The sequence below is a fragment of the Pygocentrus nattereri genome, chromosome 15, assembly GCF_015220715.1.
Source record: "Pygocentrus nattereri isolate fPygNat1 chromosome 15, fPygNat1.pri, whole genome shotgun sequence".
NCBI lineage: Eukaryota > Metazoa > Chordata > Actinopteri > Characiformes > Serrasalmidae > Pygocentrus > Pygocentrus nattereri.
Genome location: NC_051225.1, coordinates 24,127,030 through 24,145,848, shown reverse-complemented (window position 1 = coordinate 24,145,848; position 18,819 = coordinate 24,127,030). Strand labels below are relative to the sequence as shown.

At 37.1% G+C, this 18,819-nt stretch overlaps 1 protein-coding gene across 1 annotated transcript in view; it reads right to left on the bottom strand.

Moving 5' to 3' along the window:
- Positions 1–5,710: 5,710 nt before the first annotated feature.
- Positions 5,711–18,819, bottom strand: part of homer3b (homer scaffold protein 3b) — a 28,684-nt gene continuing 15,575 nt past the window's right edge. The window contains exons 6-10 of the mRNA XM_017716588.2: positions 17,796–17,935; positions 15,061–15,217; positions 8,996–9,106; positions 8,478–8,558; positions 5,711–8,084 (exon numbers count right to left, since the gene is read on the bottom strand). Of these exons, the coding sequence (XP_017572077.1) occupies positions 7,899–8,084; positions 8,478–8,558; positions 8,996–9,106; positions 15,061–15,217; positions 17,796–17,935 (675 nt within the window). The 3' untranslated portion in view covers positions 5,711–7,898. The remainder of the gene's footprint in view (positions 8,085–8,477; positions 8,559–8,995; positions 9,107–15,060; positions 15,218–17,795; positions 17,936–18,819) is intronic.

Below are 18,819 nucleotides of genomic sequence, written 5' to 3'. Positions count from 1 at the left end.
ATATTTCATGTGTGTACAACTGTTCCAAGCTGTGCTTACTAGTCATGTACTGGCTTGCTTTTTTGAGTCCAGCTCAAATATTAGCTGAAAGTGTCATTAATGAAACAGTCACTACATTTATTAAAGTTTTGGTAGTTATGGTTGTATCAGTAGTGACAAAATGGAATGTTCACTCGTTTATTTTAATAAAATAAAAACGATTAAGGTATAGCGTCATTAAAAAAGCAAAAGAATTTCAGTCTAAAATCCAAGTCCTTTATTCAAACTCTGAACAAGATCAGTATCATGGTATGAATAAAGTGAATATAAAAGCATAATTATAAAACAAATACATTAACTTACCTGTGGCCTTGAGTTTTGCTTTACGCATCACACTAACTTATTTAGCCTTATGTACTGTCACATTAATTGACATGAAGAGTCTGTGAGATCTTTTAAGCCTCCAGAGGAGCCAAGTTCAGGAGTTGGAATATGTTGCTTTTCTTTAACATTGATATTTTGTTGTTTCTCCAACCTTGATGGGGTTTGTCAAGCATAATATATTTACCATTTATTTTATTTGTTGCAGAATTATTGATGTTAGTAGGTATAAGATTAATAACAGGCATCAAGTTCAGCTTGAAAATCCTGTCATAAGCTCAGTGTGATGGAACTAGACTTTTTAGCATTACTTGACACAAAAAGAAATAATTGCTTCTTTTTGACTGGATTTAGTGCAGTGCAGAATGTGAAATGTTGAATATATAAGTATAATACCCAGAATTTTTAATGCAGTATTTTTAAGCATCATGATAATGATTTTGCTGTGTGACCCACATAACATAAAGCACCACTATTTTTTATAAATGATATCGAAAACATTAAAAACATACCTATGGACCCCTGTGTGGATGAATGATGCTGAATGAGTTGTTTCCTTTTCTCCTATTTTTCTTTTGTCTCCCATTGGCAAGGAGGAGTGCCATTGCTAAGCCAAAGAGAACACATACAGCTATACTGGACAGTATTGTTAGGAAAGTGAAACTGCAGTATTAAGAGCTTTCTAGAGGACAAAATGCAGTAAGCAAAAAAACAATCTCTACCTTCTCAGTGGACTGTGGAGGAGAGCACCATCTATACTGGAAGTTGTCATTGTAACTGGAGCTAAAGTGAGAGTTTCTTCTGTCCCCTGTGATTGCTGGTGTTCCACCTCAACATTACACAACATTATTAAAAGATTCAGAGAATCAGGAGAAACCTCTGTGCATAAACGGCAAGGCTGAAAACCATTACTGAATGCCCATGACCTTCGATTCCTGAGATGGTACTGGATTAAAAATGGACATGATTTTATAATAAATACAACCACGTGGTTATATTCAATTTATTTCCCCACAAGGGAAATACTTTAAATTAATATGCAAGGCAGAAGCCATATATCAACATCCAAAAATGCTGCCAACCTCTTTGGGCTAAAGCTCTTCTAAGATGGACTGATGCAAAGTGGAAACGTGCTGCAGTCTCATGAGTCTACCTGTCAAATTGTTTTTCGAAATAACAGATGTGTTCTCCAGGCGAAAGAGGAAAATTTGAACGATAGATTCTGTAACGAAGGCTGAATTGTTTCATAAGTTGTGGAGGGGGTGGGGACTTGTTACCCCAGGTAGGGTGACATCTTTCCCTGATAGTGTGGCAAGAAGCCCCTTTTAAAGATTTCTTTTTTTGTGGTATAAAAATACAATTTCCTCTAACTGTGTAAAGGTTTATGAATTATCTGTGTAGCATTACAGTAAATAAACATTGTTCTTAAGGGGGGCATTTCCCACATTTTCCCCTATTCAGTACAAATACTGAGCTAAGACAAACAAGTGGACATTGTGGACACTGAAATGAAGAACATGAACAGAGCCCACCTACCTTGTGGCTTCATCACTGGCCTAACAATTGGTGAGGTCTTCTGTGGGACATACGATGCTCTCTGAGTGGTGTTAGGAGGTTTGTCTTCTCGCCAATTAGCCAGGGCAGCCATGACATGGCGTGCAGGCTTGCATCTGACAAATGGCATATGAACCAAATGTTGGAAACTCTCAGACTGAGTGGTGTGAAAGTTCAGGTACTGCTTGTCTGAGTGCATCTTCAGGTTGGTGACAAGCCTGGTCCATGCTGGGATACGATTGATTGGTTCCACATGGTAAGGAGTGAAGGCCTTTCCTGCCTCTGTCTGGAACTCCTTAATATGCTGAAGGTCCTTGTGTTCTATTTGTGCCAGGACAGGTCTGGTTACGGCAGCTCTTTTTGTTAAGTGGCCAACTGATTTGAAATCTCTTTGAACTGTTGTCTCATAGGTTTTTTTCAGCTCGTCTGTCTGGCTCCCACCCCAAAATGGGATGTTCGACAACCTTGAGACATTGTCTCCAAAACTGGGTTGAAAGAATGTGCCTGAATTCACAGTGACAGCCATTAAAAAAGGCCTTGAGGCAACTTTGCTCAGTTCCTTAGCTGCAAATTTTGTTTATTGTTGCCTGTTAAGTTCTTGTTTTAAGAGAATCCATCTCTGCCTTAGAAGAATGCTGAAGTCAGAGAAAACTGCTTGAACAAACAGAATTTAGAATGTCTCAGAAACTACGAAGTAGGATGACATCATAACTGAAGAGATAATTCAGCAATAATTGGCACGCTTGTCTACCCCTTACCCCAAATGTAGCTAATGAGCCAAGGCACATTTGTGTCTTTAGCTAGATTTACACTAGTTGCAAGGCTCATGTAGCTAGTAAGTAAAGGAAACTTAAAGAACTGTCATGATTACTCAGACGTGAATGATAAATCTCAATTTGTATGATAGAAAGGGTATATGCACATCACTGTGTAGCTTTATGTAGCAGATTCTCCACAACTGTTTGGTTTTAAAGGCATTAACAGTAATCTCTCTCTCTCTCTCTCTCTCTCTCTCTCTCTCTCTCTCTCTCTCTCTCTCTATATATATATATATATATATATATATATATATATATACATATATATACACACACACATATATACACTCAAATAGTAATCATAGAACCTTAACCTGTCAATTAGTATCATTCCTGATTCCACATGAACAGCTAAAACCAGCCTAAAAGTTTGTACTTTTGTCCATTTCTACAGATAACAGTATGACATATAATGTTAAGAACCACATAAGCAAGTCTATTAAAGACTACTTACAGGGGAATTCAACAATTTTTTCAAAGTTTCTGCATAAGTTTATGGTTAAAAGTTAGACACAACTATTCAGAGTGTTTTGATATAAAATGGTCCATTATAGAGAAATCTACCAAGCCAGAATTATTCAAGTAGTGGTTATAGGAACCAGAGAGATGATGAGCTAATAACTCTACGGCTAAAAAAGCTTCCTTGCAGAAAGCTATTAAACAAAATGGTTATGAATACACTGCCTGATGATGACCCCTGGTTCCCATCATCAACACTGAAATTAAATCTGAATCACTAAGTTTCTCTTCAATGCACAATTTCACATCAAACCACTCTGAATGACTTTGGTTACAACTCAACAACTGAATTATACAGATTTTTTTTAAAGGTGGAATTCCTTACTAACTCGACATCAGTATCTTTAAATCTCAATATTCATTCATTTCGTTAATAACATTATGTGCTCATATTTTGACATGAAAACACAAATACGCAGAAATAATTTACCTTACATTGTCTCCACTCAGAGCTCAAACCATCCTGTCTGACCCATGACGACACACGCTTTGTTGGGGGATTTAATTATTAATTGTTTCCCCAGACAACCACAACAAAATCTCTCTTTACTTGCCTTAATCTCTTCTGACCAGCATTTTCTACAATAGTTTTGAGAATCACATTCAATTTAAAGCATCTCAGTGTTTTCACAGTCAGATGTGAAGTGTGAGGCTGTATTATTAGCTTGTCATTTTTAATTTTTCCCCAAAAGTCAACAAAACTCTAGGTGGCAGCTGAGTCTGAAATAATTACCCTGTGCTTTATAGTTTAGAAGAACAGCCCTGCCAGACTCCTGACTTCAAATGAAGGATGTAGCTTCAGCACAGTTCGAGTTACATAAGCTTCATTTAATGATCCTTTTCGGCTCCAAACACACTTACAATAGAAGCCAATGGACAGCTGCTGAAGCAAAAGTAATGTATCTACTCAGCCGTGTTACTGTGTGTAGCTCTATAAACTGACCATTATAATGACCATAATCTCCTGCCAAGTTGCACATTGGCTTTTATCAGTGCCTTTGAATTAATGTTAGCTAATGATCAACTGCCACATACAATGCCTTGAGTATGGAAATATTCAAGTATACAAATGTATACAAAGTTGTCAGATTTGTCTGGATTACAAATGACAGTTTGATATTTTTTGTTGTCATTTTATTTGAAAAAGATTAACCCTCAAAATGAATGAATTTAAAGTGATACTGGTTTCACGTAAGCAAATATTAACTGAAAAATGCAATTATTTAACCCCTGTGCTATGGAAGCCTCAAGTTTACATGAACGAAAGCTACTGTTTTAATGAGGAAACAACTGACTTACAGCTGGCCTCTACCTGTGAACCATTCGCAAAGTTCACCTTCTCTGGATTAATAGACTCAAGTGTCACTGGTCAGACTCTGAATCTGAATGAAAGCGGTGAAAATGAAGACCAAAAAGCATCCTAAGGAAATTTGAGCTACAGTTATAGACATGAAACTATAATAACAAATAGATTAAATTAATCAGGTAATACCTCAAAGCAGAGCTTTGTACCATAAGTAGAATGAATAATATTATGTCCTTGCAATGAAACACAACCAATCCATCTTTTAGACAGATGGCTAAGGCAACAATGAAGAAATCTCCATTAGTAATTAACCCAACTTGTTCTTGTTAAAGCTAAGAGCTACACCTCAACCACACAAGACAAGCTCAGCCATAGAGATACTCTGCTGAAAGACGTCAGAAACAAAAGTGTTTCTGCCTCCAGCTGTGAAACAACATCGTTTTTTCCCATGCAATGCGACACAAGTGTGCTCGATAACTGTATAAAGCCACTGGATTCATCAGGTCACAGTTCGAAAATAAGTTCACTGGCTGTGGAATGGAAAAAATGTTTGATGGAACCCAGGGGATTGCTTTTATTCAGTTAACTAAAAGACCCGCTCATCTTGAGAATTCATGACTGTACAGTGAATGCACATGCAGAGTGCATTTCTAAATGTATGAATTATACAGTTAGGGCTCAAATCACCTGTTACTTTACAAAGAAAAACTTTTGATGAAATATGTGAACTCTCGTAAAGTACTCCCTAATTTACACATACAAAAAATATGCTGCCAAAGCAGGCCAATTTGAATTCACTGTTTTGTAAAGTTAAAAAGCAATACATTTACACAAATCTGTCTTTTCAGCTTATAGGAATTTAGCCTCACCCATTCATGCTGAAGTTATAAGGAGTGTTTCAGCCCAGACTGCTTTTTGAATGAGGCACAATGCAGGACAGCCAATCAGCCAATTCATTCACATGTCAATCTTAAAGGCACAACACAAAAGCCTGTGTAACTAATGGATAAAGAGAGCTTGGAAAACAGTCATTCAAACATGAATCATGACATTTTTTTTAATGTTATAAGTGAACCTCAGGGGGAAATAAAATACAATAAAAATGTAGAATATGGGCACTTTTAGGCAAAAGTGAACATGCATTCCCACCACAGAAAGTAAAGCTGGAATCTTTATTGTGGATCAATACAAAAATCACAATATACAGCATGTTCAAGCATTAGAAAAATAACATTTATGCAAAAGCCCTGTTGAGGGGAACAAAAAGTTCTGCTCAGCAAGGAGTGTGAATTTGTATTATCAATAGTACCAAATTTAGCTTAGCAGATGCTTGTCCAGTAGGCAGCTCTGGACAGCTTTATAGAGCTGTGCTTAAGTTGAAGCCAATAAATAGATGAGATCTACTGACCTTTTTGTTGTAATAGCACCTTTTTTTTTTTTTACTCTGGGCAACAAAGACTCCACTAGCCAGCTGAACGTTTGTGCTGAGAACAAAGCTGAATCACTAAAGAAGTTAATACGACGATGCTTGGCTCCTTGACTGAAGCGTTTAGTGTGTTATAGCATAATGAGACTATTATGTGTTATAGCATAGTACCTATAGGCTGTTGCATTTTTGCAGTACCATTGTAAAGTAGCTAGAGTCAGATGCAATCTGTGTATAATACCCACTAAAACTAGCCAATCCAATTTACAGGAACACTCTGCTTCCACTTTAAAATAATCTCTCCAGCACTAGACTTATTATGGTGCCTTCGAAGACAATGCTTTAATACCGCAAGAATTCTCATAAAACTCCATCTACACACATCCTAGCAGCTTCTAAGACAATAAGGATAATAGCGAACATAAGCCAACAGTGACGGTAAAAATAATTCAACTAGTGGTTAGTGTTTTCATTTATAGTGGTTAGTGTTTTAGCTGTAATACTGCCATAGTGGTTACCTTCATAGTTTTTGCTACAAAATGAACTACCCTAAATTCCATAAAGAGGCCTATTGCATTCCTTCAGACACTTCATGTGGGTTACTTCAATCATTATCAGCAGACATGATATACCATCACTATGTTTATATGTCCTAACAGAATCATGCTAGTGCCATTTAGATTTATACAGATATGTAAATCTAGCCAATGCAAACCTTTGACTCTCCAGCTGTGATCTAGTACTGTGCAAAAGTCAGAGACCACCCTTTATTTATTTAACATCCAGTCAAACCAGTCATTAAGTACAAGCTATTCATTATTCAGCATCAGGCATGAAAACAGAAACCATATATGCAACAGAAAATTATGCAGAAGCACCTAAATATAATATCAAGTTCCACACTTTGTCTCTATTACAATTTCCATTTCTTTTTTGAGCCTCGCTTTTCAAAGAAAATCTCTGTGCAGGTTTCCACACCCCAGTTCAGTCTTAGAAGTTGGTTACATTACACTCTGCTTTTCATGACACAAGTAATCTCAAACACACAGTGAAGCTGAAGTATGACTGACTTTTTAAATTTATATTTCCTATGAGGTTCCCCTTCCTTATGTAAGTGAAATGTCTTCTATCTAATCTTCTCTGGAATATCTTATAAAAAAAGGAATGTCAATTTTGACAACAAATAAAATAAATTTGGGGTGGTCTCTGACTTTTGCACAATAGTGTGAATGTGCTTTAAAGATAAGCATTGTGCTTTTAAGAGAAAAATTACCTAATAGGACATACAGACAAAACACAATTTATGTACAGAGAAAAACACCACCACTACAGAACAACAGCAATCAGATGAAAAGCTATCTTTCATCAGATTCATTCGCTTGCAGCCTCTCTCTTTCGTACCCGTCAGGATAATGCTTGCTGCACGTGGATCCGCTCCTTCAGTTTCTACTCCACTTCTTTAATCTAGTTGTGTGTGCTCAGGCACTGTTTTATAGATAACTCCCTACAGACTCATCAGGGGGCTGATGACTAGAGACACAGCAAAAAGACACCTGATACAAGAAAGAAATGCTCTGTGCTTTCCACCATGAAAACAGAGAAGCAAGATTATGACAGCCTTTGTTCTGGGATGTTTTTGCTGATGCAAAATTTGCAGGCCCCAGTCAGCTGCCATGTCTCTGCTCTAAGGAATTAAGTGCAGCTTAACCAGCTTCATAAGAATGTACTGATTTATTCACAAGCTTAACCTTGCATGGCTACGTTTAAGCAATTCTTGCCAATCAAGTTGCATGGATAGCAATATTCCCCATAGCCAATGGCTGTTGAAGAAGAGTTCAGTGGGGTGTAAGATTGCTCCTGTAAGTGCTGCCTTTGTGAGCGTCATAGATCTTCACCAAACATGACGTTATGGCTGTTACTTATCTACAAGTTTGGCCAGATTCTGTCGTAAGTCATTAAGGTCAAAAATCTTGAGGTCCAGCACTTCAATGACCTTCCGCACTTCACTCTCCGCCTGCTGACGTGCATCCAGGGAGGATGCCAGAGTCTGCTCTGCTCTCTGGACCTGCTGCTCCAGTTCAGCATTCTTCTCCTCCAGCTCCTAATGACAACACAGAAACAGTTTTATTATCTTTTATTAATCTGCAATAGTCAGGAAATCTGTGTGATGATAACGCATTTAACATTCTTCTGCTGGTCTCTCCTGTAGAAAGAAAAAACCTGATGGAAGCAAACATTCAAAAGCATTTCTCATCACATAATGTGTTAACATTTTTTTTCTTTTTAATGGGTTTTTATTTCTTCCCCCCCCCCCCCCCCCCTTTAGGACCTTGAGAATCTTTGCATGATTTATTATCCATTAAATTTCAGTTATTATAGTTTGACCCACTAAAAAACCTGATCCATGCACTTAACATCATTACTTGCCTAATACCATCAATAGTGACATGCACAAAACTTAAGAAAAAGGTTTAAGAATGAAGCTCAAGCTTACCTGCATTCTTTTATGAACATCTTCCCTTTCTTTCTCCAGCTCCCCAAAATCTGATTTCTTGCACTGTAGAGTGTTAATTTCCTGGAAAAATATGATTTGTATACAATTGTACATTGTAAAATATGTTCTGTAAGATGTTGTCATTTTCAAGAACATATTACATATATGTCCCATCCGAACTGCTTTAATATGGCAGAAGTATGTACATGCATGGAGCTAACCGGTCAAAACTAATTCATCAGTAATAATGTCAGAGGTATGAAGTAACATCTAAGACTAATTTTAAATACAGTTTTTGTCTTTTATACAGCTATTCCTACTGCATTACATTGTCAGATACACTTTTTCTATTTTCTCCAACAAATGCGACGACTTAGGTTTTGCTCACAAAGACAGGTGACTTTGTCAGCCAAGCAATTGACATTAAAGTGACATTTTTGGCCATTTAAGAAACACTTACTTTTAAAAAAACTATGCTTTTTCTTTTTGACATGAACTACTGTGAAAAGTCCTCTTACTTCATCTTTAGCTTTTATAAGGGCCTCCATCTCTTCTACTGAGTGGGAGGGCTCCTCATTACTCTTCTCAGAAGAAGCAGGATGACCACTCTGAGCCTCCAACTCTGCCACCTGAAATCCACAAAGATAGTCATATTACACATTATCCACCTCAAATAAACCCTCAGAACCCCCAAAATACTGCTTCTCCAGACAGAGAACAACTGTCCGATGGCACATTGCTGAGATGGAACCTGAAAAGTGATCATATTGTTTTTAAATTTTTTGTCACAGTAGTGGCACATGTATCACCTTCTGCTCTGAAAGTCATGCCTAGGCATCACAGTGAGGGGCATCCCAGCCCCAAAAGCACACTTTTAAAGGCTGAGCTCTCTAATGCATTTTTCCTTCCAGGCGGCTGATACAGTAATCTTGCTATGACTCGCAGACAAGTTTTCAGAGGAGCATGGTAAAAGTACATGATTCAGGGGCAACAAATTTCTCTTCTTTCTCTGCAAAAAAATGATTTACCCTTGAGGCAAAACAGGGCCATAACACGGCTGCTGTTTTCAGCATACTCAGAATTTAGAACACCACTCATATTTCTGTGTTGTGGGAGAGACAAACAACATCAAGTTTCCTATGGTTGTTTGTCTTTTCTCCATTTTGGGGCCATGGCCATACGTTACCCTACACTAAAAATAACATTCCCCTCTCTCCCATGAGACCTGAACTACTTTTCTCCACCTTTTTTTTTTTCTTCTTATATCAACATTACACAGCTTTTTTTTTAATGATCAGCATTTTTATTGAACATTTTATAAATAGCACAATTTACAAAGCCTCAGAATAAACAGTAGTAAATGGAGCAGGGAAAAGAAAGTTACAGTATGTTATTATTATAATTATAGTATCAAAGATGTACAACATTGTTTATTTTCAAAACAAAAAATAAATAATTGAATAAAAAATAGTAATAATAATAAGAAATAATAATAAAACAGACCAACAAATAGATATAAATAAATAAATAAAGGGGGGTGTATATGTAGTGCTACTACTTTAACAGATGTGATTTGATAATTTGGACAGGTGTGTGCTATGAGGTGGGGTTTGCTGAGTCTGAACCAATATGACCTAGGAATTTGATAGGGATACTGTACCCCGATTATCATTTTGATGGTTCCATGTAGCTGCAGCCAGAAGCCCTGAATTACTGAGCAATCCCACAGACAGTGAATTAGTGTACCTTCCAAAGAACACCTCCAGCAAATTGGGCAGTCTTTCAAGTTTGCTCTGAATAACTTACTAGGTGTCCAATAAAAGCGATTAATATTTTTAAACTGTACAAGCCTACTTCTAAGTTCTCTGGACATTTTCTTTGAATTCCTTAGAATATTTAACCAATCATTATCAGTGAATGTAACATTCAAATCTTTTTCCCATGCTGGTTTTAGTGAAGAGGGTTTGATGGACTTCTGTAACAGAATATAGTAATACCTAGATGCTTCATGACCAAGGCCAAGCAAATTAAAGAAATGTTTTTGATCCTTTGCCTGTGGGGGTTGTGTCCCAGCCCCAAACACATGTAAGCAAAGACTGCGAATTTGGAGATACCGCCAACTCTGGTTAAGGGGTAGTCCATATTCATGCTGGAGACACTCAAAGGATTTAAGAGAATCCCCTACATATAGGTCCTCCACCATATGAATGCCCTGCAGTACCCAAACCTTCCACAGAAACAGAGATTTGCCAATACATAATTTAGGATTTGACCATATGCTGGAAAGGTTGTTCAAAAATGGACTGAATCCAACCAGCTTTGAGACTTTGCACCATACCCACTGAAGATGTGAAATGACTGGGTGATCTGACTTCACAACAGAAAGACAATATATAACAGGAAGGGTGTGGCATACATGGCTCTCTATATCGAACCAAGGTGGAGCTCTTTCAGGGGGAAGTGACCATCGCACCAGGTGTCTCAAGCAAAAAGCATAGTGGTAGAGCAGGAGATTAGGTTTGCCCGGCCCTCCCTGATCCACTGGTTTTTGTCATTTACTCAGGCGTATACAAGACCGTTTACCATTGCAAAGAAAAACATTACAAAGCTTCTCAAAATTATGAAAATATTTCAAAGGAATGGAAATTGGTAAAGCCTGGATAATGTAGTTAAATTTTGGGGCAACATTCATTTTAAGGACATTGGCCTTTCCCCACAATGAGAGAGTCTATATCCGCTTTAAAATGATCCAGGAGAGGTTCTACGTTAACCCTACTCAGATCAGACAAATTTGGGGGGGGAACAGGACATCGAGATATGTTATTCCTTTCTGAGGCCATAGAAATCGTGAAGAGAATGCTGTTTTAGGGCAATAAGATGTCAAGGGGAGGGCTTCACATTTAGACCAATTTATTTTATACCCTGATAGTTTGGAAAATGAATCAATAGTTGTTAAGAGAGAATTCACAGATCTTTCGGGGTTAGAAATAAATGTTAAGATGTCATCTACGTAAAGCATTATTTTATGGGTCTTTTGGCCTATCTGAACACCAGGGAAGTCTGGATTCAGTCTTACAGCTACCGCAAAAGGCTCTAATGCAATATGGTGAAATAAGCCCGTTTGGCTTTGGGCCCAGTGTACAAGATATGAATCCATTTTATGAAGACATCTCCAAATCCAAAAGCTTTCAGGGTCAGCAAAAGATAGCGCCACTCTACCCGGTCAAATGCCTTCTCGGCGTCTAATGACAGGGCAGCTACAGGTTCTTGGTCATTCTGAACATGCCACATGATGTCAATGAACCTTCTGATATTATCTGTAGAGTTGCACTGATGGATAAAGCCAACCTGGTCGGGATGTACCAGTGTCTCTACTACTTTATCTAATCTCTTTGCTAAGACCTTAACTAGAATTTTTGCATCACAGTTAATAAGAGAAATTGGTCGATAGCTCTGACAGTTATGGGGGTCTTTACCCTTCTTGAGGATGAGAGAGATCAATGCTTCAGACAGAGTTGGCGGAAGAGAACCATTTGCAAATGATTCTTCATACATATTCAGTAAGTACGGGGTTAGTTCCTTACAATACATTTTGTAAAATTCTACTGTAAACCCGTCTGGGCCAGGTGATTTGCCAGTAGTTAAAAGTGTAATCGCATCTATAATTTCCTCCTAAAATATTTCTGGTCTGTTGATAATACTGGTAAACTAAGTTTGTCAAGGAAGGATTCAATCTCACCATCATCCACCGCCAACTCTGTACTGTAAAGGTTTTTATAGAAATTATAAAATGATTCATTAATCTCTTTTGTAGAGGTTTTTAATTCCTCACCTAGATCTCTTATACTTGAAATTGTGCTTAAAGATTCCTGTTTTTTTTATGTAGCTGGCAAGTAGTCTGCCAGCCTTATCTCCTTCCTCAAAATATCTCTGCCTGGCTCTGAAAAGAGAGAATTCCACTTTTTGTGAGAGAAGAGTATTAAACTCATATTTAGAGTAGGGACTCATTGGACAGGTCTATTTTGAATTTAGCTTCTGCGACACTGATTCTCTGCTCCAATTCCAACTGTCTTACAGTACTATTCTTTTTTTTGTAAGCACAGTGTTGGATTATGTGTCCCCTCAAAAAGGCCTTAAGTGCTTCCCAAGCCACAGCCGCAGATGATGCCGTAGGGAGGTTAGTTTCTGAATACATCTTAATCTCAGCTTTGAGTGCCATTCTAAATGCTTCATCCATCAGCAGACTTGAGTTTAGCCTCCACCGACGAGATTTTATTGTTTGGGTGAATGTTGCATATAAAGTGTCACACAGGCATGGTCTGAGATTATTATATTCCCAATTTTACAAGATAAAATTGCGGGCATTAATGTTTTGGATATCTGGAGGAAGAAATCAATTCTTGAACAGGTTTGATGTGGGGAGGAAAAAAAATGTGTAGTCCCTTAATGTAGGGTTCAAAGTGCACCATATATCCATCAAACCTAAAGCTTCACATAGATTTTCAAAAAACTTGCTTTGATCTCCGAGGTTGGGAAGTGGATGGTCTGATTGAAATCCCCCCCTAGAATGACTGGGTGATTACCCATTCTATTTATACTGCACTCTAGGTCTCCAAAAAAATGGCTCATCCAAATTAGGTGCTTAGATATTTGCTAATATTAATGTTTGTCCCTGAATTTCTGCCTGAACAATCAAAATTCTACCCTTTCTATCTTTAAATTTTTTTTTAAATTGAAATTGTAGATGTTTATTGATGAGAATTGCCACCCCCCGGCTCTTGGTTGAACCTTCACAAGATAGAACATTGCCCACCCAGTCTCTACAAAGCCTCTTACACTCCTTGTCTGTGGGATGTGTTTCTTGCAAAAAGACCAGATCATAATTTCTTGATTTCAAGAAAGACATTACTTTTCTTCTTTTAATATTGTGATTTAACCCTTTCACGTTCCATGTGGTTATGCTCAAACTCTGTATTTCCTAATTTAGCTGACATTAAATTTGACATTACAGCAGTATGGTGACCACCTGTCCATCATCTTCCAAATTTAGCTCAGTGCATACCAAATCCCCAAGATCGTATTTATCCTTTGAATGAATAGATACACTGGCACGTAATAAAAGGAGCAGCAATGACTGGGGTAAAAACAGATAAACAAACAACCAAACTGAAAAAAATAAAACAAGATGATGTAAATAAAACAAATGGGCTTCCACTCTCCTGGTGCCCCGAAGAAACACCAACTAGGTCCATGATCTGCAAGCCTTTGGCAGCCAGAAGGGCAGTGTCACCATCACAACAGCGAACTTTAAACAGTCTATGTAACTCGACTAAATGGCTCCCGATGTGACAGAACGTGAGTCTCTTTGTGGGAATTGTGGGATGATGCAGGTATCCAATATTTTTCATGTACATACCAACACTGACATAAAAAAATGTAGAGACCGGGACTAAATCCACCAAGATTAAAATTACAGAGAAATGTAGCATTTATTTGTAGAGTAAAATTAATAAAATGCACGTAAGCATTCTGCTATTTAATTGTACAGTAAAAAAAAAAAAATCAAATGGCAGTCAAATCTAAACAACTGTCCAATGTCAATTTTGTTTTTCTAAACAAATATCTTATTATACCAATATGATTCTGATATCATTGTGTGTCCTACAGCTTAAGATATAAAAACACTTGTTTTGAGGAAAACAATACCACATGGAGATTTTTGTGACAGCACTGCCCAAAGCTCACACAATTCATACCCTGTTGGGATGTTTGTATTCAAACTTTTTATCTTTGCGGCAAAAGCATTTCAGTATGTGCTTTTAATAGTAATACTTTTTTTTTTTTTTTTTTTAGACAAAACCTGCTCTTCATACCAATTTGACAAACAAAGCAGAGTGATACACACCTAAACTACTAATCAACGCCTTAATGGTTGAACATTAACAAAATATTTGCAGCCATTTTTCTTACTTAAAGCAGCACTATGTAACTTTTTTGGGATTTTGGGGAGACCCCTTTGGTGGAAATGTGTAATTACACACAGAAGTCCAGAAGAACTATTTTTAGTAATTTTTAGTATTCAAAGAGAACTCTTGGTAAAGGATGCGTCTTCCAAAGAGGTCAGTAAATTATCTACTGTGGTCATTATATCTCAGTATAATGTTGATTTTGCATTTGAGCCATAAATATTAAACCTGACCTTTCTATTGAGCCTTTGCTTGGGATGTTAAGATATATGATGTGACCAAAAATAAATAAATAAAATTTAGATTTAAATGGCTATTTCAGGCTTTAGAGAGTGCCTCCCAACAACACATGGACATCATATTTTAGGGTATGTTCAGTAATGTTAATTCTACCTATTTTAACACAAAATCTTAAATGGCGCAGCTGAAAAGTAGCAAATTTTTGACATGTATGCTTCATGCGGCTTACCCTTTATGGATTTAATTCTGGCCACTTTTCATAATTAGTGAAGTCAGGGTACTGTTAGCTAAAGATATTTGACCTTTGGCTCTAGGCAAGATCGTTAAGCATCTCAGGCAAGACAAGTGAAGAGAACACAGCAGACAGTAGGATCTACCTTCTCACGCAGCCTGTCCGTCTCTTTTTGGTACTCGGCCAGCTGTTTCTTCCACTGCTCGATGCTGCAGTTGGCTTCATGGAGTGCTGCAACCAGCTTACTGTTACTCTCCTGTAGAGTGTACAGCTCAGCTTCCATGTTCCCCTCACATACCGATCTATAAAAAAATATATAGAATGGTAGAGAAGACAATATGACAATATTTTATCATTATAATTTCAATTTTTTCATTTCATGGATATTGTCAGTACTTCAACACTGTTTCACCAGACAAGAGAACAAAATTAGACATGTTTACCTGAATTTAGCACAGTTCATTATGTGGAAATGTTGAATAAAATGCTGTGATGTGTGTAGTGAAAATGTTTAAGTATCATGATATGACAGAGGTGCAGTATCCCCCACCTCTAAAGAATGGTTACATGTGGTAACTCACTGCCCAACACATAGCAAGTTAATCGTACATATCCAATTGTATGCAAAAGTATGAACACACCACATGAAATTACGTTTTGAATATTTTCTATAAAAGAAAATGGCATTTTTCTGTAAAAAAAAAATACTTGTGCACTTTTTCTATATATCTGCTCAGTTCAACAAACAAAAATACTTTTGCACAGACCATATTTATGTTTAATATTTCCCCAAATATATTAAATGCAGCAAATTAACAGTAACTGTGCATTACAATGTACAGAAGTTTGTTCTCTCTAGAGGATGTGTTAACTTGTTTACACAACAAAACATGTCATTTGACCAGGATGCCCAAACTTTTGCATACCTTAACAAATATAACTAGCACTGTACAATATGTGACCCTGCACTGATTTTATTACATTAGGAATTCATTCCATGCTTGGGAAATATATCATTTTTCCCAAGTCATATTTCACCACAATCTGGTTTGATTATTTTTGTATGAACCAGAACAATATTTAAAAAAACATAGATTTTTACAAGCATCTTTTTCTTAACTTTTGAAAACGCTTAATGAATTTTGTTTCTGCCAAAAAAGACAGAGTATTTCACTAAATATTATAACAATCACTAATACATTTGCATACTTGTAGTTCTAACACATTGCTGCTGTAATCTTTATGGCAAAAGTAACCAAATGACTTGCACAAATCAAAGGGCTAGACATTATTAATCAGACATAGTGCTCAAGTTCAAGATGCACAGTAAAAACAGGACAGAAAATGTTACAGTCAACAGATTTTAATCAATTTGCTAGCCAATAGATTTTTTCATCTCAGCTCTGGGAATTTTAATTGTGTGGCCTGTTTGGCTTTATGCTTTGGTGCAAGATAAACCTATGTACCAAAACTTTCTGCAGTAGTTACTGAATTCAGGGCATGAAGATTCCAATTTTAATTGCTGTAATCTTCACAATTTGCCACAGGCTGTGAGCTGTAACACACTGTACAGGCCACATTCACAAACAGTAATACTGTAGTGTGGCGTTTGGCGTAACTGATTTAGAGCAAAGCAATCATGCATAATGATATGACTGTCATTGGGAGACAGCTAAATGAACTGCTGGCTTTAGGCTTTAACTAAAACAGCTTTCTAAAAAAAGACTTCACAACATCAGGCACTGACTTCGTGCATCGCTGTGCATGATGTTCTTAAACCCGGAATGTTATTGACATTTAGCTCCCTGTCAAGTGCCCTAGAAAACTACTGATGAGGAAGATCATGTCTGGCAGTTTGAGATGATGATTTTGTACAAATAGCAGCCTCAGGATTGCAGTCATCCAACAAAGATGCAATGAAACATGAATCCTAAATAGGTTCCTGTTTTTGTTTCTTCCAATCAAGATGTAGTATGGAAACCCTTACTTGCAAAACAGTTTCACAGACCAGTCACAACTTAAATCTGAAAATTCCACATAATTAACAGTTCCCAAAACAAGTAAGGTGTATACTGAGGCAGAAATGAAAGGGGAATTCCACCGAATTTCCAAACTTTCTAAGTAATTAAATTATTTAGATGCAAACAAAGATGTTCAGATTGGTTTGGCATGAAATGCCCCATTCTAGAGGAACTTACAGAGCCAGAATTGTTCACAGTGGTGGTGATAGGAACCAAATGTCTGATGATTTTAATGCTTCCTAAAGCTACTTCTCTGGAAGCTATTAAGCAAAATTATTACAAAAAGCATGTTGCCTGATGCCTGAGACATTGTTCTGAGACAAGACTTTGGCTTAAAAAATATTTTTTAAAATCATAAATGGAGAAGAGCGACATCCACAGCGCTCTTAGGTAAAACAGTACTTAAGGAACCAAGGAAAACATATGTACTCTTTTACCATTATCAAGACTACATCTGTCAGGAAAAAAAGGTTCATCAAGGTACAATGTGAATGTATCCTCTAACATACAACAATGGGTTAAAGGTCCAATAGTGTACCTTAAAGACGTTTTTCCCCAGAGAAAAAGTAAGTGTGTACGTTTTCATGACTTGATGTTTTAAAATGGAACAATAAAAACAAAAGCTTGAGACGAGATGTGACATTTTACAATTATGTTCCCTGACTAAAGGTACTGTAGATGGATGAGGATGCCACCCCTAAGACAAGAGGGAACTGCCCCAGTGACAGTTTAGTTCCCCATTTTTCTGAGGTATAGGTCCACTGGTCATTTTGAAAAGTAAATAAAATAGCTGTGGATAAAATAAAATTAGCATTGTAGACATTGCATGCATGACATGAAATGCAGGTTTGGTGATTACCCCTCAGAAAGCATCTTTTTAACATGTTCCTTCTCTGAAGTCTGCTCAATGTCTGCACTCTTGCTGCGGAACAGCTTGTCCTCCCCAGGGCCATTCACACACAGAAGCGGTGGCGGAGAGTGGCGGTCTTCAGAAAGCCCCTGTGGGACAAACACAGGGACCCAACAAATGAAAAGGGTCTGGGTAGAGAGAGCACACCTTATTTCACTAAGGGGCAGGAAGTTATAGTTTAAGTACAATAATAATTACAGAAAAACAAGCCAACAAGTCAAAGAAATATGGGAGTGCAAGGCACAACCTAACACAGGGTAAAATGAAACACTGCTTTCAACAGATTTAAGTAAAACATGCTTTCTTGTTTTACCAACATATACTGCAAATTGTAAGAGCTATCTGGCAGCCTTCCTTTAGATCTGTGAAGACATGTTTATCACAAAGGTAATTTTGTTCATTTTAAGTTTTTTTCAAGTACTGAATTGTGTGTATAAGCAACAAAATTCACACTTGTAAGACTTTAATCTGCAACACTACAGCATTTTAAGAGACACTAACTATTCACTGCGAGAACCAGCCAGGCTAAAGTACAGCCTCAACATGAAAGGGTTAGTTATAAATAGGGTGATACAATTCACTCAAAAGAAAACAATGAAATAACGCCATCGCCTCTGTTAATAAATTAAATCAAAACAGTAATTTATTTGGAACTTTTTACAATCCAAGTTCCCAGAAAAGTTGGGACTCTGTGCAAAATGTGAATAAAAATAGAATGGGATGATATGCAAAGCATGTAAACCCTGTATTTAATTGAAAGTAGTACAAAGACAACAAATTAAATATTGAAAATGTTTGAAAATCTTGGGACCATTTTGAATTTGATGCCAGCAATATGTTAAAAAAAAGTTGGGACAGGGGATGTTTACCACAGTGTTGTATCACTTCTTCATTTAACAACATTATGTACGCATTTGAAAACTAAAGAAACCACTGTTCTCAAATTGTTGCAATATTCCTTGTGCAGTCTTTG